Source organism: Gorilla gorilla, chromosome 22 (genome assembly GCF_029281585.2).
Source record: "Gorilla gorilla gorilla isolate KB3781 chromosome 22, NHGRI_mGorGor1-v2.1_pri, whole genome shotgun sequence".
In the NCBI taxonomy this organism is placed as follows: domain Eukaryota; kingdom Metazoa; phylum Chordata; class Mammalia; order Primates; family Hominidae; genus Gorilla; species Gorilla gorilla.
Genome location: NC_073246.2, coordinates 48,102,578 through 48,126,247, shown reverse-complemented (window position 1 = coordinate 48,126,247; position 23,670 = coordinate 48,102,578). Strand labels below are relative to the sequence as shown.

Below are 23,670 nucleotides of genomic sequence, written 5' to 3'. Positions count from 1 at the left end.
AGCTCCCCAGAGGCTCCCTGGACACTGTCCGTGTTTTGTGAAAAGGTTTTCAAAACACATGTAAAGTGGAGGTGAGTAGCAAGCCCTAGAGCAGGCCCTGGCCTCCCTGCCCTGTCCCCTCCCTGCTCCTCCCTGTCCAGCCCTCCCGCAGCACTGACTCATCAGTGCACCTCAAGCTGATGAGGGCCTCTGTGTTTTTACAAAATTGCTCCGAGGTTGTCACACCCAACAAACTTATGACGGTTCCTGAGTATAGTCCTCACGTTGTGGCTGGTGTGTGTGAATCAGGATTCAGGCCAGGCCCGCACAGGCCTTCGGTTGTTGGTCTTTGAGCTCCTGTTAGTCCAGCCGTCTCTCGTGGTCTCTTTTCTCCTCCTGGAAGGTTTGTCCCTGAAGGGCTTCACATTCCAGATCTGACTGGTTGCTTCTTATGTTCCCTGAGTTTTTGTAAACTGGCCAGGCCCTGAGGCTCGATCCCATTGTGTTTCTTTGGCGAGAATGCTTTTCTGGTGGTCCCTGCCTTGTCCGTCCAGTGCATGATGTCTGGATGCCTCTGCCACACACCACCCCCTGCCCAGTCCCCATGTCTGTCTGGTCAGTGCCCAGCTCTATCTCACTAGGGTTTGGTCACCGGCCCTTTGAACTGAGACCAGGCTGTGTACCTGTGAGCCCAGCTCGGGGTGAGATTTGAGGTGGGGCCTTCCCAGCCCTGTGCAGAATTCCCATCACCTCCAGGTGTACTCAGAAATGGGGATCATTGGCCAGGTGCGGTGGCTCACGCCTGTAATCCCTACACTTTGGGAGGCCAAGGTGGGCGGATCACAAGGTCAGGAGATAGAGACCATCCTGGCTAACATGGTGAAACCCCGAGGCTACTAAAAAATACAAAAAAAATTAGCTGGGTATGCTGGCAGGAGCCTGTAATCCCAGCTACTCCGGAGGCTGAGGCAGGAGAATGGCGTGAACCCAGGGGGCGGAGCTTGCAGCGAGCTGAGATCACGCCACTGCACTCCAGCCTGGGCAACAGAGCGAGACTTCATCTCAAAAAAAAAAGAAATGGGGTCATTTCCAGGCGTCACCATGACTGAGGTGCGCCACTGTCATTGGGTGAGAGCAGCTGGATGCTCTATGTGTAGGTGCTGGAGCCTCTGAGGGATCATCCAGTCCTAGAAGTGTCCTTAGAGGGACACTGTCCTGCCTGGTGGCCCATGAAGAAAGGGAGGGCTCTCTGAGTCTCCCCGACGTGTGTCTGCCTGCAGGGCTCAGCCTTCTCTGAGGCCCTTGTCAGCCATGAGGGGTGCCCAGGGCTCAGAGCCTGAGGCTGAGCGTTGGCTGGGTGGGAGCCCCCACACCTGGCCCTCAGGCGCCCATTGGATCCTGGAGGCAGTGGCTGGGAGCGGGAGGGGCTGCATCTGCTGCTGTAACACCATCCTTTGTGTGTAGGGCACCAACGGCTCACAGATCTGGGACACCGCATTCGCCATCCAGGCTCTGCTTGAGGTTTGTGGCTCCTTCTCTTTTCTCAGCCTCAGCTGACCTTCCTGTGCACGTAAGCCCACGCATCCACCTGAGGGCAGCACTGCTGGCCACACACTTGCCACTCCTCGATACTTCCAGTGACCTGGGCTCTGGCCTCTGGCTTCAGAGGGTCGTGCTGTGGAGGGGGTGGCCTTGGCCAGCAGCCTTGGGTGTTGGGCTGGGTCGGGGGCCTTGGGAGGGCAGGGGCTGGAGGCTGTGTGAGAAGGGGAGTCTGGTGAAGGCTGTTTCTGAGAGTGCAGGCAGGAGTGGGACTCCAGGTTATTCTTAGAACTGGAACTGCTTGGGCCAGGCACGGTGGCTCACACCTGTAATCCCAGCACTTTGGCAGGCCGAGGAGGGTGGATCACGAGGTCAGGAGTTCAAGACCAGCCTGGCCAAGATGGTGAAACCCCGTCTCTACTAAAAATACACAAAAATTAGCCGAGCTTGGTGGCGGGCACCTGTAATCCCAGCTACTTGGGAGGCTGAGGCAGAGAATTGCTTGAACCCGGGAGGTGGAGGGTGCAGCGAGCCGAGATTGTGCCACTGCACTCCAGCCTGGGTGACAGAGAGAGGCTCCGTCTCAAAAAAAAAAAGAACTGGAACTGTTTGTTATGGGCATTCTCGAGCCAGTACTGGAGAAAAATGAGAGTGGATTTTTATGCTGGTGGGAATGAGGTAGGTGGGATTCTGAAGGTGTTTCTGGAGAGCCCTGAGGGCTGGGCCACGCAAAGGGCCGGGCCACGCAAAGGGCCTGCCTACACAGGGTGCTGGAGACCCTCTGGGCATGGATGCTGGCCAGGCAGGGGGGTGCTGGCATCCATAAATGGTCTCCCGCGCCCTTCCATCTTCAGTCATATCTCATGGACTTTTGCTGTTTTGTCTTTAAAGGTAAGTACAGCAGGAAACCTTGGCACTCTCTGGAGATGTCTGCCAGTTTGATTCTGGTCCCCAGTGGGGGCAGGATGTGGCCAGGACCATCGGGAAACCAGCGCAGCCATGCTGGCTGTGCAAGGGCAGCTGAGCCTCTTTGTCCTGCTGTCTCTTCCAGGCGGGCGGGCACCACAGGCCTGAGTTTTCGTCCTGCCTGCAGAAGGCTCATGAGTTCCTGAGGCTCTCACAGGTGAGGCCGGTGCCTGGGGCTCTGAGGGGGCTGAAGAGGGGGATCAGGGCTGGGAGCTCCTGCAGGCACAAGTGCCCACCTCACCTCCACCCTGCCCTATTTCCTGCACTGGCGTTTCAGGTCACCCCCACCCTCCCATCCCCTCCCTAGCCCCTGCTCCATCCACCGGTCCTCCTCGGGTTGGCCTCACCTGGGGCAGCTCTCTGAGGCCTGCAGGGTGCTGGGGGTGCTGGCAGTTTCTGCGTCCTGCTCATGTTGGAGCCACTGTGTGCAAGGGCCAGGCACGGGCAGGGGCTGTGTACCCTGAGCTGCACAGCCTACACGGCACCTCCATGTCTCTGAAGCACCTTCTGCCCATGGAGGTGACGCCAGCCTGTGGACTTTCCCTCCTGAGACTGTTTGCAGCAAAAGCCCCGGTCCCTCCTGCCGGATCAGCTGCCCACAGACCCTGCCCGAGCCCGTAGTTTGACCTCACTGTCTCTCACACGTGCCTGCACCCCAGTCTGCAGCCACAGTCATCCCATACATGCGCCCCAACCTCCCGTGTCTCCCACACCCTGTCCTGGCCACGGCCTCAGCCAGTGTCCCTCTGCCTGGAACCGCTGCCCCCCAGCCCCGTCTCCCTCCCTTCAGCTCTCACTAGGACATTGTTCTGCAGGGCTTCTGGGTCTTCCTGGCCTCTGTGTGGCCAAGGCTGGCACCCATCTTGGGCTCAAGCAGAGGAGGGGCATTGTCCTGCTGTGCCTGGCCCAACGGCGGCCTGCTCCTGCCTCCTGCCCAGGACTTGCTCTGGGTGATGGGGACTTGGGGAGGCTGACTGAACCCTACGGCACTCCAGGCCTCTTCCCTTCTCACTGAGGTGAGAGAGGCAGCCAGGAGCTGAGGTTGTTCAGGAGGCAGTGGGGGCCCCTGGCACAGAGCACACCCGCAGAGACCTGGGCCCCCTCCCTGCCTTCTGGCCGGTGGGGAGATCACAGGGGAGTCAGGTGCTGACTCCCAGTCCCGTCTGGGCTGGTTTGAGCCCTCGCTGGCCAGTCACGTTTCCCAGCAGCTGTGGGTGGTGAGCAGAACAGGTGCAGGCCCTCGGGCGCCTCGCAGCACCAGTGGTGGCTGTGGCCGGCAGAGTAAGCTCCCAGGCACGTTCTGCCTCTCCAGTCCTGCCCAGTCTGTTTCAGCAATGTCCCAGATGGGGATGTCCCATGGTGACATGTTCTCTGCTTCCACATTTGCCCTCGATGCTGCCCAGGTCCCAGATAACCCTCCTGACTACCAGAAGTACTACCGCCAGATGCGCAAGGTATGCGGGAGGCAGCCCCATCCCTGTCCCGTCCCCCAGGGGAGGCCGCCCTCAGCAGGGTGGGTCCTTCCCTCTGAAGGGGGGGCTCCTCCCTGGGGGACTCCTCCCTTGGCGTCTTTGGGTGTCCTGCTGTGGTAGATGCCTGGCCTAGGGGCTCATGCTTCATGTTGCTGAGCTGCCTGGCACATGGAGGCACAGTTGGCTTGCACACACAGCCGTGCCTCAGAGCGGTTCCAGTGGTCATGGCACACACAGGCTTCAGAAGGACAGCCGAAGTGTAGCTAGTGTGTCCGGGGAAGGCAGAGGAAAGAAGTAGACCTCAGAGCCGGTGTGGGCTGTGACCACAGGTGCAGGCTGTGAAATTAGGCATGGACACAGCTGCTGCTGCCTGTTTACAATGAGGGTGGGGGGCACCTGGGCCCCATCCTGTCCGTCGTGAGATCTGCAGGTGTTGAGGGTGTGAGCTGCACCCCTGAGGGTCCTTTTGCTGGAAGCTGGAGGTCTGTCTGGATGTACCCAGCTTGGGGCCCTGGCTGCACCCACACCTTTGGTGGCTGGGCCCCTGCCCTGACCGGGTGCTCTGTGGTGGGGAGGGATGCATGCGGCTGTGGGGAGGTTCTGAGAACTGGGGTGTGGACACCCCCAGCCTGGAGTCACGGCTTGTGCTCTGCAGGGTGGCTTCTCCTTCAGTACGCTGGACTGCGGCTGGATCGTTTCTGACTGCACAGCTGAGGCCTTGAAGGCTGTGCTGCTCCTGCAGGAGAAGTGTCCCCATGTCACCGAGCACATCCCCCGAGAACGGCTCTGCGATGCTGTGGCTGTGGTAAGGCTGTGGTCCCAGCAGCCCCGTCCATACCTCGTGTCCTGCAGATGAGCTGTGTGCTCACTTCCACTCCTGTGGGCTCCAGCCCAGCACACACTCCGGCCAGGCCGTAGGAGCTTGTCCTTGGATGGCGTCTATATGTGGAGAACTGTGAGCTCTGGCTGGACCCTTAGGGGCCTTGCTGGGCTGTGTGCACAGGGCCCTGCACTGCGGAGCTGGTGTCCAGCCCAGCCACCGATACTTGGGGGAGCCGGCGTAGCCCCCAAGGTTTCTCTCTGGTGGTTTCCACTGGGTGTCTGAAGAAGGTATTTGTTGGTGTTGGTTTTGGTGCCACATCCTTTCAGCACATCTGGCTTTTGTGTGTGTTTCCCAGTGGAGACCCTGCCCTTTTCTGGCAGCATAGACTTGGTTTCTAAGTCATGGGCACGTGTGGGGGCATGTTCCCTGGTGGCTGTGCATGGAGGCCCTGACAGATGAGGTTGCAGCTGCTGCTTGGGGCACCCGAGGGCTTGGTTAACGTGGAAATCAGCTCTCCGCCCCCTGTTCCTGCCCCATCGGTTGTCAGCCCTAGTGTTGCCTCTAGAGAGTTCCGCTGTGCCCTGGGCGCCTGTGTGTGCTCAGCACATGGGCGAGTTCTAGGTTGCTCTCTGTGATTTCAGCTGCTGAACATGAGAAATCCCGATGGAGGGTTCGCCACCTACGAGACCAAGCGTGGGGGGCACTTGCTGGAGCTGCTGAACCCCTCGGAGGTCTTCGGTGAGTGGTCGGCCAGCACTGCGGCGCGCAAACCCGGGGCCGGCTAGCACTGTGGTACACAAACCTGGGGGCCAGCTTTTCCCCCTTGCCCGAGGCTGCAAGGGCCCAGGTTCACCGGCAGATCTGTCTGGAGCCCTCCCTCAGCCCAGGCTGTTCTGCGCTCCTCCATCCCCCGGGGTGGCAGGATCCTTGTGTTGTGGATAGGAGGGCATCAGGTCAGACCTAGGGGACAGCGGAGGGTTCCAGTGAGATCCACAGCCTGGGCTGGTTCCTGCTCAGTCCACAGGGCTTGTGTTCTGTGGAGGCTGCTGTGTATCCAGAGCGCCTGCAGGGAGGTGTCTGTGGGGACTGTGGGGACCCATGCCATGGGCAGTAGGCTGCTGTGTGTGCATGGTTGCCACCGTACTGGTCTTGGGGGAGGATCTCAGCCCTGGTCCACCTCTGGGCACCTCACATACCCGCCTTCCTGGTCCCCTCCACATCACACATGGCTTTTTGGTGTGGGGTCACAGCTTTCTACTGTGTTCCCCTCATCTTCGCTCTCACATAGCACAGGTGTGTGTCCTGGGCCAGCCAGTGTTTGCTCTGGAGGTTGGTCAGGGAGGCAGTGTCCAGGCCCGGGCTCACGGCAACACTCTTGCTTGTTGTGATTTTGCCTGAGCTGCAGGCCCTGGGCAGCCAGGGTGAAACTCAACACTTGGTTCTTCCCTCCCTTTCCCAGGGGACATCATGATTGACTACACCTATGTGGAGTGCACCTCGGCCGTGATGCAGGCGCTTAAGTATTTCCACAAGCATTTCCCGGAGCACAGGGCAGCAGAGATCAGGTAAGGAGGGTCTCAGTCCAGGATGCTCTGCCACTCTGTGTGGGGGCTGCCAAGTCGGGGGCCAAGACCCAGACGCATCATTCTGTGACACAGGGCCCTGGCGGCCCATCTCAGAAGCGAAACTCACGGAAACATGCAAGAGGCTTCAGATGTTGTGGAATCCAGTCGTATGCCCTAAAGCATACAAAATATCTGTTAGGAGCTCAGAATAGCACAGTTATAACACAAAAATGGATTTTCTCTGTCTTTTAATAATGTTAAGAAGACATCACATACCTAACTCCACCGGTGTCCCAGTAGCGGTTTTTAAGTAACCTTTCTTGTTGAAAGGTAGCAAGTATTCAGAAAAGTGTACAGGTTGGTCTTCTTGAAGCAAACAGGAAGCGAACAGTGCCAGCATTAGACATGGTGACACCACCAGAGCCCTCGGCCCTCCCCACGACGGGGCCGCCCACATGCCTGCCAGGTCGTGGGTGTCTGTTGCTCGCTTTGGATCTTGTCTAGGTGGACTCCTGAGGTGTGGAATTCGTGTTGCCTTCTCCTGCTCTCCTGCTCGCGGTTAGTCAGGTGGCTCGCGTAACAGCAGCGTTCTCTCCCTCGGGCCTTCGGTTGAACATAGATGCTGCGCTATCCAGCCGCCTGTTCTCAGCACCTGGGAGGATTTCAGTCTGGGTTGTTATGGAGCATCTACTGTGAACACTCTTGTACTTATCTTCTGGGGGCACCTGGGTACCCATTTCTCATGGTCACGTACCTAGGAGTGGCATTGCTGTGTTAGAGGGTACATTATAGGGTATGTGATTTTTGTAGGTTCTTCTTTATCCTATCACGATCACATTTTTTTACTTTTGTTAAACCTGGTGTAGACTCACCTTGGTCACAATGCACTGTCCTTTTTATATATTGCTAGATTCAATTTGAAGAATATTTTATTAGGATTTTAGCAACTCTGGTTACAAGAGACGCTGGTCTATAATTTTTTTTTCTTTATAATGTTTTTGTCAGGTTTTCCTGTTAAGATGATGCTGGACTTAGAAAAGCAGTTGGAAAATGCTTTTAAAATACTCTTTGGAAGAATTTATGTAATATTCATAATATTTCTGCCTTAAATGTTTGGGAAAAATTACCGGAAATGCCAGTTGGGCCTGGAGATTTCTTTGAGGAAAGTTTTTAAATTAGAAGTTAAATTTCTTTCTTTCTTTCTTTCTTTTTTTTTTTTTTTTGAGATGGGTTCTAGCTCTCTCACTCAGGCTGGAGTGCGGTGTAATTTCTTTAATAGTTTATAGGACTGAGCAGATTTTCCATTTTTGTATCAGTCTGGGGAGTCTTCCCATTTCCACTCAGCTTTACACTGATTCATGCAAAGTTGTTCAGTGTCCTCTTAGATGGCTCTGAGCCCAACACTGACATCCTCCTCTTCCTTCTGAGAATCTTATACTGATCTTTTGAGAAAAAAAAAATCTTAGTCTTTGCTTCTGTTTTTAAAGAGACTTTATTTTTGGTTTCATCAATTTCTATTGTTTCTTATTTTCTTTCTTTCTTAATTTTTTTGAGATGGAGTCTTGCTCTGTTGCTGAGGTTGGAGAGCAGTGGCGTGATCTCAGTTCACTGCAACCTCCGTCTCCGGGGTTCAAGCGATTCTCCTGCCTCAGCCTCCCGAGTAGCTGGGACTACAGGTGCTCACCACCATGCCTGGCCAATTTTTTGGTATTTTTATTAGAGACAGGGTTTTACCATGTTGTCCAAGCTGGTCTTGAACTCCTGACCTCCGGTGATCCACCTTCCTTGGCCTCCCAAAGTGCTGGGATTACAGGTGTGAGCCACCACACTGGCCTTTGTTATTTTCTTTCTCCTTTATTTTTCTAACTTGAATACTTAGATATTTGATTTTCAGGCTTTTATTGAAATATGCATTTGAGGCTATAAATGAGTTTTGATATATCATTCAATTGAATGTGTGTTCTGGTGCTTGCTGCAGTAGCACAGATACTAAAAGTGTTTTCTGTTTCTACTGTTCTCTGGCCCATGAGTTATGTGGGAGTATGCTGCTTCATTTACAATCTGAGAATGTTCTGGTGTGGTTTTTTTGGAAGCTGTGGATGGAGCAGGGGTTTTCTTGTGCTTCACAGGTGCAGCTAGGAGAGCACTGTGTTCAGGGTCTTCTGTCAGCCTGGCGTGGCCCTTGGCCATGTGCTGCTCTGCGGCGTGAAGTGGGCGTAAGTTGTCCTCAGCCACATTTAGAGAATTGGCCTTTTAAAAAATAGATCATCTTTTAAAAATCACTGTAATAAAAGTAAAGCAGGTTCTTTGCAAACAAGACTTGCAAAATACAGAGAAGCGCAAAGAAGCAGCTAAGTCGCCCCTCCTCGCCCCTGAAGGAGAATCTGCTGTTGCTGTTTGGTCTCCACATTTCCATGGCGGCTTGCTGCTCCTTTCACGCCTGGCCCACTTTGTGCCTGGTGAGGTTTCTAAAAGCCCTACCATTGAGCGCGCTCCTCCAGCACGAGCAGTAATGGCACAGGTGTTGTGTCATTTTACTCAGTAGCCTCTGGGTTATTTTTCAGTTTTCCTTGTTGTTTTTTAGCTTTTCCCCATTTTAACCTTAACTGGTATTTTCTTGTTAAATATTTATTCATGACCATTATTATTCCCTAGAGCCACATGGCTTGGGGTCCACCTGCCTGGGTCAGCCCCCATCCCTGCCCTTTCTGGCTGTCTGACCTGGCCTGGTGACTTCTCTTCTCTGCTCATCTCTCTCCCTGCCTGGGTGGGCAAGAGTACAGCCTCACAGAGTGGTGGGATTGTGTGAGATGCCGCAGGGAAGCACATGTCAGCTGTTGTTCACTGTGTAGAACAATAAGTCCCGGATGTGGCCCGCAGGGGAGCAATGGTGACTTAATCGCGGGCTTCCTCTGCATTTCTTTGGTGACTTCCAAGCTAGAACATTCTTTTTTTGTTTATTTGTTTGAAGCAGGGTCTCACTCTGTTACGTAGGCTGGAGTGCAGTAGCAAAATCATGGCTCACCACAGCCTCAAACTTGCGGGCTCAGCAATCCTCCCACCTCAGCCTCCTGAGTAGCTGGGACTACAGGTGCATACCATCACCCGTGGCTAATTTCTTAAATGTTTTGTATTTTTTAAATGTTGCTCAGGCTGGTCTTGAACTCCTGGGCTCAAGCAATCCTCCCACCTCGGCCTCCCCAAATGCTGGGATTACAGAGTGAGCCACCACACCCAGCCATTTTTAAAATTTTCACCAGGATGTTTTTTCTTTCATTTTTAAGCACAGTAAGTATTTGTGTATTATGTTACAGATATTTTCCCCTCAGTTTCTTTGTTCTTTTTATCTCTTCAGGGAGTATGAACATAAGTTTTTAACTTTTAAATGGTTAAATATATTAGTGTGATTTTTATATTAAGATTTTAAACTTGCCAGGTGCAGTGGCTCACGCCTGTAATCCCAGCACTTTGGGAGGCCGAGGCGGGTGGATCACAAGGTCAGGAGATCGAGACCATCCTGGCTAACACGGTGAAACCTTGTCTACTAAAAATACAAAAATTAGCCGGGCGTGGTGGCGGGCGCCTGTAGTCCCAGCTACTCGGGAGGCTGAGGCAGGAGAATGGCGTGAACCCGGGAGATGGAGCTTGCAGTGAGCTGAGATGGCACCACTGCACTCCAGCCTAGGCGAGAGTGCAAGACACCGTCTCAAAAAAAAAAAAAAAAAAAGATTTTAAACTTACCTGGAGAGTTTTTGAGATACAGTTGGGAGTTGCAAGTTACTTTACACTATTTATATGGAATATTCTATTTTACTACACAGACTTAAATTCTCCCTTAAATTCACAAATTTATAGAAAAGTTACAAAAATACTGAAAAGTGCTCCTGTTTACTCTGACTAGAATTCTTACCCTACCCTGAGGGCTTCATGACCTGTTCTCCCGCGTGATCCAGGCTCTACCCTCAGGGCTCATGACCCGTCCTCCCACGTGATCCAGGCTCTACCCTGAGGGCTTCATGACCTGTCCTCCCACGTGATCCAGGCTGTACCCTCAGGGCTTCATGACCTGTCCTCCCACGTGATCCAGGCTCTACCCTGAGGGCTTCATGACCTGTCCTCCCACGTGATCCAGGCTCTACCCTCAGGGCTCATGACCTGTCCTCCCACGTGATCCAGGCTCTACCCTGAGGGCTTCATGACCTGTCCTCCCACGTGATCCAGGCTGTACCCTCAGGGCTTCATGACCTGTCCTCCCACGTGATCCAGGCTCTACCCTGAGGGCTTCATGACCTGTCCTCCCACGTGATCCAGGCTCTACCCTCAGGGCTCATGACCTGTCCTCCCACGTGATCCAGGCTCTACCCTGAGGGCTTCATGACCTGTCCTCCCACGTGATCCAGGCTCTACCCTGAGGGCTTCATGACCTGTCCTCCCACGTGATCCAGGCTGTACCCTCAGGGCTTCATGACCCGTCCTCCCACGTGATCCAGGCTCTACCCTCAGGGCTCATGACCCGTCCTCCCACGTGATCCAGGCTCTACCCTCAGGACTTCATGACCCGTCCTCCCACGTGATCCAGGCTCTACCCTCAGGGCTTCATGACCTGTCCTCCCACGTGATCCAGGCTCTACCCTGAGGGCTTCATGACCCGTCCTCCCACGTGATCCAGGCCCATTCTTTCTTGAACCATTGGAGAGGAATTTGCAGATAGGATGTACCCCTAACTGCCTGAGTATTTCTTAGCAGGTGTATTCTTTTGTGCAAGTGTAAGTCAGAATGTTAATGTTGATGAAATACTAATCTGCAGGCCTAATTGTTCCAATAATGTCCTTTATGGCAAAATCTTCCCTCAAGCTTTAATCCAATATCATGGGTTGCATTTGTTTATTTTTAATTATTTTTCTTTTCTTTTTCTGTTTTCCTTACCCTTCTCACTGTGCACATGGGTTGCATTTAGTTATCACGTTGACACCCTTTTAACCTGGACTAATTCCTTAATCTTTCCTTGTGTTTGATGATTTTGTCATTTTTGAATTGTTCCACAAGTTATTTTGTAGAATATCCTCAGTGTTTTTTTTTTCTGGTGTCTCGTGATTAGATTCAGGTTATGAAATTGTACATTTTTGTCAGGAAGATTGCAGAAGAAATGGGGCCTTCTCCTGCACCTTACCAGGAAGCACACACCAACTTTGATCCCTTGATTAAGGTGATGACCGCTGTACTTAGTTTCTCCGCTATGAAGTTGCTTTTTTTTTCTTTGTGGGGAGACAGTTTTAGACTATGTAAACGTCCTATTTCTCATCATACTTATACCTGTTAGTGTTAGCATTTGATGATGATTCTTGCCTGAATCAATTATTTGCATAATGCTTACAAAATTATCATTCCTTCCATATGTATTAGTTGGTGTTCTTCCAAAAGCTTTTCCTTTGCCTCTGTTTATTTACTTATCACTGTGGACTCATAGATTCTTATGCAATTGATTTTGATACTGATCTCATAGCTAGACAATTTTGCTAAACTTTTAAAAAAATTTATGTACTTTATCTTTTATAGCAGCTTTAAATTTACAGAAAATTTGAGTGGAAGATGCAGTGTTCCCATAAAGCCGCTAACTCCTCGCACCTTCCATCAAGTTTCCCCAGTACTAACATCTTGCATTCAAGTGGTGCGTTTGCTGAAGTTGATGAGTCAACATTCATAAATTATCGTCCAGAGTCCATTGTTTACATTCAGCTTCCTCTTCATGTTGTTCATTCTGTGGTTTCACAGATGTGTGATGCATGTGCCCACCACTGCAGTGTCACACAGGATTTCACTGCCCCAGAGTCCTCTGCGCTGTCCCCACCTCCAGAACCCCTTAGTAGCAAACACTGATATTTTTACTGTCTCCATAGTTTTGCCTTTTCAGACTGACCTCTTTCACTTAGTAATAAGCATTTAAGATTCCTGAGTCTCTTTCTATGGCTCAATAGCACATTTCTTTTTAGTGCTGAATAATATTCCATTGTCTGGATGTACCACAGTTTATTCATTCATCTACTAAGGTGAATGTCTTGCTTGCTTCCGAGTCTTGGCAACTATGAATAAAGTTGCTATCAATGTTAGCGTGCACATAAGTTTTCAGCTCATTTGGGTAAATGCCAAGAAGCGTGATTGCCGTATCCTATGGTAAGAGTGTGTTTAGTTCTGTAAGAAGCTGCCAAACTGTATCTTAAGTGGCTGCACCATTTGCGTTTCCACCAGCAATGATGAGCGTTCTGTTGCTCCACATCCTCACCAGCATTTGCTGTTGTGTTTTGGGTTTTAGCCTTTCTAAGAGGTGTGTAGTGGTATCTCCTTGTTTCAATTTGCAATTCCCTAATGACATTATGTTAAAATCTTGTCATATAGTTATTTGCCATCTGTGTATCTTTTTCAGTGGTGTGTCCTTTAAAGTCTTTGGCTCATTTTTAAATTAAATTTTCTTATTGTTGAGTTTTAGTTCTTCATATATTTTGGCTGCCAGTCCTTTATCAGATACGTCTTTTGCAAATATTTTCTGCCTGTCTGTGTCTTGTCTTTTCATTCTATTAACAGTATCTTTTGCAGAGCCAGTTTTCATTTCAAGGAAGTCCAGCTTATCAATGTTCTCTTTCATGTATCATGTTTTTGGTGTTGTATCTAAAAAGTTACTGCCAAGCCCAAGGGTACCTAGATTTTTTCCTGTGTTATATTCTAGGATTTTTTAAGTTTTGCATTTTACATCTAGGCCCATGATTCATTTTGAGTTAACTTTTGTGAAGGGTTTATGGTTTGTGTCTAGATTTTTTTTTTTTGCATGTGGATGTCCAGTTGTTTTGGTACCATCTGTCAAGAAGACTCTTTTTGGGTCATTTTGTTGCCTTTGTTTCTTTGTAAAAAGTCAGTTGACTGCATTTGCATGGGTCTGTTTCTGAGCTCTCTGTTCCGTTCCATTGATCTGTTTGTTCTTCTCAGCAATCCCACACTGTCTTGGTTCCTGTAGCTCTGTAGTAGGCCTTGCAGTCAGTTACCGTCCCTGTTCTCACTTCAGTGTTCTCTTCAATAGTGTTTCAACTATTCTGGGTTTTTTCCCTCTCCATATACATTTTAGAGTCAGTTTGTCGATAGTTTACAAAATAACTTGCTGAGACTTTGGGATTACATTGAATCTGTAGCTCAAGTTGGAAAGATCTTTTATTTCTTTCATCAGAATTTTGTAGTTTTCATCATATATAGATCTTGCACATATTTTGTTGTTTATACCTAAGGATTTCATTTTTTTGGTGCTAATGTAAACGGCATTGTGTTTTAAATGTCAAAATCTAATTGTTCATTGCTGGTAGGAAAACAACTGACCCTTTTTTTTTTAAGGGATGCAGTCTTACTGTGTTGCCCAGGCAGAGTGCAGTGGTGCCATCATAGCTCACTGCAGCCTCAAACTCCTGGGCTTAAGGAATCCTCCTGTCTCAGCCTCCTGAGCAGCTAGGACCGCAGGCATGTGCCACTACGCTCAGCTAATTTTTAAATTTTTTTGTAGAGATGGGATCTTGCTCTGTTGCCCAGGCTGGTCTCAAACTCCCGTGTCTGCTTTGAGATGATTATATATTTGTGTCCTTTGTTAATTTAGAGGATTATTATGGATTTTTCTAATGTTAAGACACTTTTGTATTTCTGAGATAGACCTTTGTATTGGTCTATATTTAAGACAGTATTCAGTTTCTCAGTTGTTTTTTTTTTTTTTTTTTTTGAGACAGAGTCTCTGTCTCCCAGGCTGGAGTGCAGTGGCACAGTCTCAGCTCACTGCAAGCTCTGCCTCCCGGATTCACGCCATTCTCCTGCCTCAGCCTCCCGAGTAGCTGGGACTACAGGCGCCTGCCATCATGCCCAGCTAATTTTTTGTATTTTTAGTAGAGACGGGGTTTCACCGTGTTAGCCAGGGTGGTCTCAATCTCCTGACCTCGTGATCTGCCCGCCCCGATCTCCCAAAGTGCTGGCATTACAAGGCGTGAGCCACTGCGCCCGGCAGCAGTTTCTCAGTTTTAATTTGGAGTTTTGCATCTGTGTTCATGAGTGAGCCTGAAATTTTCACTTTTCCATATCTTATTTCTCTGGGTTCCTAGAATGAGCTAGAGAGTGTTCCTCCTTTCTGTTCTCTGGAAGAGTTTGTGTGAGATTAGAATGAGTGTGTCTGATAATTTAGTTGCATTCATTTATAAAATTCCTAGGCCTAGAGTTTTTTTTCTGGGAAAAGTTTACATTTTGACTCATTCTTTTAGTAGTTTTAGGACTGTTTAGGTTCTCTATTTCTCGATTGAGCCAGTTTTGATAAGTTAATCTTTCTAATTTGTAGATTTTTTCTCTAAGTTTGCAAATGTAATACATAAAATTTTCTTGTCATTTCTCACCATATCTGTAGTTCTATCCTTTTATTGCTAATATTACTAATTTGTACTTTGACTATTTGTATTTGTTACCTGTTGCCGAGTAACAATATTAGTACAAACCTAGTGGCTTAGAACAACACACATTGATTACTTCACCATTTCTGTGTGTCAGAAGTCCAGGCGCGGCCTCGCGGGTCGTCCTCTGCCTCAGGGTCTCTCCGGGCTTCAGTCAGGGTGTTAGCCAGGACTGGGGTCTCGCCTGAGCTTCCAGTGAGGAAGGATCTGCCTCTGAGCACACAGGGTCCTCGGCACGATCCCATTCCTCAGCTGGAAGCTGCCGACTGCCATCTGCTGTGGGGCCTCTCTAGATGGCATCTTCACAAAAGCGAGAAGGGAGAGTTGGTAGAGGGAGTCTGCTAGCACCATGGGAGTCGCGGTCACACAGACCTCAGTCCCAGGACCCACAGCCGTCAACCCTGCTGTGATCTGCTGGTTAAAGACAAGTCCCATGTCCCACAGGGCGACACTGGAGTAGACACTTTGCTCCGGCCTTTTCAGAGAACTGGTTATTTTTTGGAAATATCAGTTAGATGTAGGATGGGTCTTGTCTTCTAAATCTATTGTTTTCTCTCTAATTGATTTTTTCCTGTTTTTATTTAGTTCACTTTGTTGGGTTTGCTCAAGCCTGGGTCACTGGATCTCAGGGATGCTGCTCCTGTTTGCAGCTGTGTCTGCAGGGGCTTCCCAAGGCCTTGCTTTCCCCTCACGTCCCTTTCTCAGACTCTGCCAATCCGCTTCCCGCTCTGGTGTCCTGTAGTTGCTTCTTTTTAAAACCCTCGTCGGTCTGTGTAAACTGTTTATTTTTATGTGGTTTTTAAGGGAGACCATTCTCATTCTTTTGAGACCCTGGAAAGGATGGAATTGGGATAGATAAACTGCTGTTTTACCAGAATGTTCACTGGACCAATCTCGTGTTCCAGGGAGACCCTCACGCAGGGCTTAGAGTTCTGTCGGCGGCAGCAGAGGGCCGATGGCTCCTGGGAAGGGTGAGTGAGCCTCCACTGGTGAGTGCAGAGATGCATGGGATCCAGAGGTTTCTGCTCTCACACACTGCGTTCATAAATGTTGGCTTGCATGTTGTTGCTACACCAGAAGTTTCTGGAAGTGAGCTGCCAGCCGGTGATTTCTGGGGGTCCTCATTCCTTTGTGGCATGCGTGGCCTTTGCCCCGGTGGAAATTGCTCAGTACGTTGCTGGGCGCAGCCAGGCTGCTGGGAGCGCGCTGTAGCCTGAGCGTGGCTATTCCCTCTACCCTTTCTGCTTGCTCTTAGGGTCCAGCAGACAGAGCTGCTGTCTTCCATGGCCTTAATGCCTGAGGCACTGGAGTTGGTGGGCTGGCTGGGGCACGTGTGATTGTTGCAGAATGCGTGTTGTTTCACACACCAGCTGTGAACAGGGTGGAAGGGCTGAGGCTCTCCCTGTCTCCCTCCAGCTCCTGGGGAGTTTGCTTCACCTACGGCACCTGGTTTGGCCTGGAGGCCTTCGCCTGTATGGGGCAGACCTACCGAGATGGGTGAGTGAGTGCCTGTCCTCTGGTGGGTGGGGGTTCTCAACCCAATGCTCTGTCATGAGTGTTTTTTGCTTTGACATTTGGTTTTAGGGTTTGTTTGTTTGTTTGTTTTTGAGATGGAGTCTCGCCCTGTCAACCGGGCTGACATGCAGTGGCATGATCCTAGCTCATTGCAGTCTCAAACTCCTGGGCTCAAGCGATCCTCCCGAGTAGCTGGGATCACAGGCACACGCCACCACCCCGGGCTAATCTTTTAAAACTTTTATGTAGAGATGGAGTCTTGCTGTGTTGCTCACACTGGTTTGGGCTCAAGCAGTCTTCCTACCTCGGCCTTCCAAAGTGCTGGGGTTACAGGCATGAGCCAATGTGCCTGGCCTGTTTTTAATATTTTTAAACAGTGAGATAAGATCCCCGGTTGAAATGAGGATGTTTCCCTGGTCCCACAGCTCTCTAGAGCTTCGTGACATGTATGCTGGAGGGACGCTTCTGGTCTCCGGCCCCTCCAGGCATACAGATGCCTCCCAAGCCTGAGTAGGAAGATTAGGGTCCACGGCCTCACTGGAGCGGGTTAGAAGGCAGGAGATCTCCAGTCCCAGCCGTGTCTCCAGCCGCCCGACTGTCTCCCAGCCCTGTCTCCAGCTGCCCCACTGTCTCCCAGAGTCTGCCGTGTGGATGTTTAGAGGTGGGGAGCACCGTGCTTGGCTGAGTGCAGCTTGTGAGACGCTGCTCCCAAGCACTGCAGACCTCACTCAGCCTGACGTGTCCGTGAGGCCATCCTCAGTACTCGCATGTCCCTTTGTCTTCCCAGCGACTCTGGGAGGCAGGAGTATCTGTTCCCAGTTCACATCTGCAAAAGTCAAGCTCGGGTTTCAGTAGTGGCCCATGGCCCTTAGGTAGGGTGGCCCCATAGTGCAGGCTCCTCCCCGTACCCTAAGGCAGCCTGCTAGGGTGAGAAGCCAGGGGTCTGGGACCTTCCTTGGTGTGATGGTGTCTCCTGTCTCTGGTCTTTGCAGGACTGCCTGTGCAGAGGTCTCCCGGGCCTGTGACTTCCTGCTGTCCCGGCAGATGGCAGACGGAGGCTGGGGGGAGGACTTTGAGTCCTGCGAGGAGCGGCGTTATGTGCAGAGCGCTCAGTCCCAGATCCACAACACATGCTGGGCCATGATGGGGCTGATGGCCGTTCGGTGGGGACGACGGGACCCGTCCCTGAGCCTTGGGTTTGGGTAGAGGAGGGACACTCAGCTGTGAGCCGGTGGCCTGGGCTGAGTGAATATAGAGAGGAGGGGAGGCCTGTGGGCCAGGTCAGCTGCCACTCTGGGAACAGACACCTACAAGAGCCACATGCCTGGTTCCTGGGGCAAGAACGTGGGCTGCTCTGACCAAGTGGGGCCCTGCAGAGAGGCTTGCCTCTTAGAAGTGAACCACCCACCATTAGCTGTGTCAGTGGAAGAGCAAGCACATCAGGGACCCATGGAAACAGCGAGGTGGGCTGCGATGAGGATGCTGCTTCCTGGTGTGGTAGTGATGACGGTCACAGCAGCTGCTCTCTGTGACCCTCCTGTGTTCACAGCTGGTGCTGAGCCACATATGTGCCAGGTGCACATACACGCAGATCATGCAGGCATGCATCAGTGTACACACTGATGTGCACACACAGATGTACATGGAGACAGATGCACACACAGGCCTGTGCACACACGTATGCATGCCCACACAGGCACCTGTGTCCACACACATACAGATGCACCCACAGCATCCCATCTATGCCACACACAGACATAGGTACATGGAGACAGATGCACACACAGGTCTATGCACACACGTATGCATGCACAGGCACCTGTGCACACATACATACAGATGCACCCGCAACATCCCGTCTGTGCTGCCCTATTAGGTTTGTGGCCATTTGGGGAATCTTCCTAAAACCCTAAAAGCTAGGGCAGGTCTGCTTGAGCAGGAGCAGCAGGGTCTGGGGGACCCCTGACGGCAGGACAGTCAGGGACCCACAGTTGAGCTGGGCCCGCTGAGCCCTGGATCCTTCTTGGTGTCTTGTCCTGGCCAGCAAGCAAGTGTGAGCTCCTGTGGGTCTCCAGAGGCCCATGAGGACCAGTGGGCCAGGTGGGAACAAGGCTTGGCGTCCTCTTCAGGGGGGAACACCAGGGCAGGCCGGAGGAGGCCTGTGTCCCCAGCCTGTCATTGCTGTGGCTCCGCTTCTCAGGGAGCCTAGGAAGAAGGTGTGGCAAGAGCCCGAGGTGCTGGCTGCACCTGGCGGGGCCTGTGGGCGTCAGTTTAGACGCATCCATTCTCACTGCAGCATTCCAGGGTTTGCCCTTATGCTCGGCTGTGTGAGGGTGAGGATGATGCTGTGGGGGCATGCACGCTGGGTGTGTTTCAGCCTTCTCTTCCGCCAGGCATCCTGACATCGAGGCCCAGGAGAGAGGAGTCCGGTGTCTACTTGAGAAACAGCTCCCCAATGGCGACTGGCCGCAGGTATGCCGCCAGGGACCTGAGCGCACAAGGCCCAGCACTGACCTCCAGCGTGCGTGGCTGTTTCCACGTCCCCCTGCTCTGTGTCCTTTTTGGGGTACTTTGGACACTTGGGAGGTGTCACCTCTGCCAGTGAATGCCAGAGTTGGTGGCAGGTCTGTGGCAGGCGGTCGGGTCCTAAAGTCCAGATCTTGCTGTTGTTTCAAGTGATGCCCTGGGTGGGGGAGGAGCTGGATGGGAGAAGCCAGTGGGCGGGAAGCCTTTTTGCTGCAGGACAGACCCTCCCACTCCAGATGACCTAGTGGCTCCTCACTGAGCCAGAAGTCCCTGTGGTGTGGGTGTCATGAGGTCATGTGAGGCCGACCGCCCTCCCCTGGGATGAGGCTGAGTTGGTGGAAGCTGATGTGGTTGTGAGGGGCTGGTGACCCTGGCTTAGGGTTTGCTGCAGGGCGGGGAGTCTGAGCTGGGCTGATGGTGCCATGACCGACACGGGATGGACTACTTGCTTTCCTATGCTCTTGCTTAGTTAGCCCTTTCCAGGCTGACTCACCCACAAGCCAGCCAAGCCAACAGCCAGGGCTCCAGTTCAGGGACTAGCCCTCAGCTGACTGGTGAAGCCTTTGTGTTTATTTCTCTGTGTTCTTTTAGGAAAACATTGCCGGGGTCTTCAACAAGTCCTGTGCCATCTCCTACACGAGCTATAGGAACATCTTTCCCATCTGGGCCCTCGGCCGCTTCTCCCAGCTGTACCCTGAGAGAGCCCTTGCTGGCCACCCCTGAGAACATGCCTACCTGCTGGGTGCCGTCTGTGCGTTCCAGTGAGGCCAAGGGGTCCTGGCTGGGTTGGGGAGCCCTCCCATAACCCTGTCTTGGGCTCCAACCCCTCAACCTCTGTCTCACAGATGTGAATCTGGGGACCAGCCTGGAGGCAGGGATGGGGACAGGGTGGGTGGCTTAGACTCTTGATTTTTACTGTAGGTTCATTTCTGAAAGTAGCTTGTCGGGCTTGGGTGGGGAAGGGGGCACAGGAGCCGTGACCCCTGAGGAGGCACAGCACCTTCTGCCACCTCTGGTCACGGCCTCAAGGTAGTGAGGCTAGGAGGTTTTTTCTGACCAATAGCTGAGTTCTTGGGAGAGGAGCAGCTGTGCCTGTGTGATTCCTGAGTGTCGAGTGGGCTCTGGGCTGGGGTCGGCCCTGGGCAGGCTGCTCCTGCACCTTTTGTCTGCTGGGCTGAGGGACACGAGGGCAACCCTGTGACAATGGCAGGTAGTGTGCATCCGTGAATGGCCCAGTGCGGGGGGTGCTCATGGAGCATCCTGAGGCCGTGCAGCAGGGAGCCCCATGCCCCTGGGTCGTGAGCTTGCCTGCGTATGGGGTGGTGTCATGGAGCCTCATGCCCCTGGGTTGTGAGCTCGCCTGCGTATGGGGTGGTGTCATGGAGCCTCATACTCCTGGGTTGTGAGCTCGCCTGCATATGCAGGGTCTGTCATGGAGCCTCATACCCCTGGGTCGTGAGCTCGCCTGCGTATGTGGGGTCTGTCATGGAACATCCCAAGTCTGTGCAGCAGGGAGCCCTGTGCCCCTGGGACATGAACCCACCTGCGTGGAATGCTGTTTGTGAGGTGTCTACAGGGTTTATAGTAGTCTTATGGACACAGAAATGCACAGGGGACACTTACGGACACAGAAATGCACAGGGGAGGCCGAGCATAACCCGGGGTGAGGGGCAGGCAGCAGTTGTAGGTACTGTCGCGGGGCACTGCTATGTGCAGGGACAGCCAGCACCCAGCCCATCACCACTCCCTGAGCTGGCTGGCAGGTATGGCACCCTGGGAGCCTGGCATATACCCAGGGCACCCCTACAGCTGCCGCCAGTCTCATGCCCAGGTGGGTGCTCTGGGCTGGAGCGAGGGCCAGGTTTTGGGCTGAGGCTTCCCCAGGCAATCCTGTGAGCTCCCTTCTAGCCTCTAACCCAGTCTGGTCTGGCTTGCATGGATGTAGGGCTTGGGATGGGAAGTTCAGGTCCTGGCTTTGCCTTTGACTGATGTGGATGAGCAGCTCACATGCTCAGGGCCGCCTGAGACTGTCACTGTTCTACCCTGGCTATTGGGAGGAGTCACTGAGAGCTTCGTTACCCCTGCTGCCTTGCCCAGGGCACACCCTATGCCTCCTCATCTGCTCTTCCCCTCCCTGCCGCCTTCTGGGCAGGTGGCAGTCCCTGGCCTCTCCCCCTGGCTGATCACCCTCCCTCAGGCAGTGGAGATCTGCGTCTGGACACCCTCAGATCCTGTCATTTCCTGCCCAGAGTCCTTCAGGGCCACCCCTCTGCCTTGGTGTGGGGTCCAGGGCTCTCACCCAGGTGCCGCACCCTCTGGGGTCTCCTGTCCAGCTCCCTTGCCCCACATGCTGTCACTGACTCTCCTTGGGACTCGCCTGCCTGCTCAGAGCTCTGCAGGGCCTGGTCAGCTGCCTGTTCAGTGTCAACACTTCCCTGCACATCTTAAAACTCGGCTTTATTTTCGCTGAAGGAACTGTGTTGGGACCCTTGACATCTGTCAGGTTTGCACACGCTGTTTTTTTTTCTCAGCCCACGTGTTTTCCCCCACGTGGGGTAGCAGCAGGACAGACAGTGAATCACAGAGTCTGCCCTGAGCAGAGGCTGCTGTCCCCGGGACTCCTAGCCATGGTCAGACTGTACAAAACAGTTTTCCAGAAATGAAATGTAAATCCATTTTTATACTGAAAATGTTACTGAAAGTCACTTTTATGAGCATCTGCCTTAATAAACAGACATTGATTCCCTTATCAGAAGCCTGTCACACTGTGTTTCGTTTCATCCTGGGGACAACTGCAGATTTGGGGTTTCTGGCTGTCGTACGTCACCTGCCTGTGGGGCAAGTGGGAGGCCCAGCCTGGTTTAGGGAACAAGAGTGACGTGAGGAGTAGCAGGGTGCGTCTCCAGTTACCTGAGGGAAAGTAGATATTTTAAGAGATAATAGCATAGCCTATTTTAATACGTTTTAAAGGCCATAAGCATATCCAGGAAGATAAATAAACGTGATACAATGTCCACATAGGAGGAACTTTCTTTCACTGCATTGTTTTCCTTCACAGTGGCCTTCAAGTCACAGGACGCAGCGATTCCCTGCCCTCTTCGGTGTTATTACACAGGCAGGACTTCAGTGTCAGTATCCCTGCCTTCAGTCTTCTTTAGAAATCACATCCGTGTTCAATCCATTGTTTAGAGGGAGTGTATTTTTCCTGTTCCACGAAGAGGACTTTTTGTTCACAATTGGATCACAATGCAGAGGAGTCTGTTCCTCCCCCGTCGGCTTCTCGGTGCTGGGAGGGTGACCTGTCCCAGATGACTCATCACCCTGACATGCTCTTGACAAAGGACACCACCAAGAGGAGATGGCAGCTGCACCTGCGCAGCCTCTGTCTGAGGGGGATATTTGCCTCAGTGTGATTAAAAATCAGTCATGAAAGATTTTTGAATTCAGATTATTTTTATCAGGAACAGATTTTGAACATCCTGAAGTCTTCCCTGGCATCATATTAGGTTTTCTTTGTTCACTATGATGTAAAGTTTCAGACTCTTGATATTTTTAATATCAACATAGACGGTAGGACAAGGAATGATACCAGAAGTAAGTAAAGAGACAATAATGATAAGATCAATTTATCAAGACATAACAACCCCAAATGTATATGCACTAAATAACAGCTTCAAAATACATGAAGCAAAATGGCAGAATTGGAGAGAATGAGATAAAAACAGAATTTTAATGGGTGCTTTCTGTACTTTGCAACTGATAGACGTGAGATCTGTAAGGACAGAGATTTGAACATCAGCCAACACAAGCGAGTGGTCCTTGGAGGATACTTCACCTAACAGTGCTGAAGCACAGGGCTTTGCAAGAGCTTGTGGCCCATGTGCTAAGGTAGACCATAGCTGGCTCACAAGGTGAGTCTCAGTATGTTAGCAAGGACGGAAGTCATACACAGCATCCTCCCCCACCACAGTGGAGTTAGACTGAATTGAAAATCAGTGGCAAAGGAGCAAAGGCAGTTCAATGGAGAAAGGACAGTCTTCAACAAATGCTGAAACAAACTCCATTTGTAAAAAAAAAAAAAATGAACCTTGACATACCCTTCACATCTAGACATACTCAAGATCAATCAGAGACCTAAATGTAAAACAAAACTATAAAACCCCTAGAACATCACATAGGAGGAAATCTAGGTGACCTTGGGTTTGGCAGTGACTCTTTAGATACGACACCAAAGGCATGATCCTCGAAAGAAAACATTAATAGGTTGGGCTTCATTAAAATAATACATTTCTGGCTCATGCCTGTAGTCCCAGCACTTTGAGGGGCCAAGGTGGGAGGGTCACTTGGGCTCAGGAGTTGGAGACCAGCCTGGATAACAGTGAAACCCCATCTGTACAAAACAGTCAGAAGATTAGGCAGGTGTGGTGGTGCATGCCCGTTGTCCCAGCTACTCGGAACATTGAGGTGGGAGGATTGCTTGAGCCTGGGAGGTCGAGGCTACAGTGAACTGTGGTTGCGCCACTGTGCTCTAACTTGCGTGACAAAGTGAGACCCTGTCTCAATAAAATACTTTAATAAATGAAACTGAAACTTTCTGCTCTGCAAAGAATGTCAAGAAAATGAAAAGACAAGTCAGAGACTGGGAGAATATATTTGAAAAAGACAAAGGATCAGTATCCAAAAGAGCTCTTCAAACCCAACAATAAAACAACCTGGTTAAAAAATGGGCTGAAGGGGCCGGGCGTGGTGGCTCATGCTTGTAATCCCAGCACTTTGGGAGGCCGAGGTGGGCGGATCACGAGGTCAGGAGATCAAGACCATCC

General features: G+C 51.6%; 1 protein-coding gene across 5 annotated transcripts in view; it reads left to right on the top strand.

Moving 5' to 3' along the window:
• The window catches only part of LSS (lanosterol synthase), a 39,119-nt gene extending 16,838 nt beyond the window's left edge, over positions 1-22,281 (top strand). Inside the window, exons 12-23 of one of the 5 annotated variants that reach the window (XR_010132379.1) lie at positions 1,444-1,500; positions 2,570-2,641; positions 3,888-3,938; positions 4,612-4,761; positions 5,421-5,517; positions 6,239-6,344; positions 15,712-15,777; positions 16,223-16,303; positions 17,314-17,484; positions 18,715-18,793; positions 19,439-19,735; positions 21,906-22,021. Coding sequence is in view for 4 of the 5 variants with exons in the window: in XM_019017680.3 (XP_018873225.1) it covers positions 1,444-1,500; positions 2,570-2,641; positions 3,888-3,938; positions 4,612-4,761; positions 5,421-5,517; positions 6,239-6,344; positions 15,712-15,777; positions 16,223-16,303; positions 17,314-17,484; positions 18,715-18,793; positions 21,906-22,145 (1,170 nt within the window). In the remaining variant the exon portion in view is untranslated. Of the gene's footprint in view, positions 1-1,443; positions 1,501-2,569; positions 2,642-3,887; positions 3,939-4,611; positions 4,762-5,420; positions 5,518-6,238; positions 6,345-15,711; positions 15,778-16,222; positions 16,304-17,313; positions 17,485-18,714; positions 18,794-19,438; positions 21,597-21,905 lie in introns of those variants that run through there. The other 4 variants (XM_063702555.1, XM_019017680.3, XM_055373798.2 and 1 more) reach the window with 4 other exon arrangements.
• Positions 22,282-23,670: the final 1,389 nt, after the last annotated feature.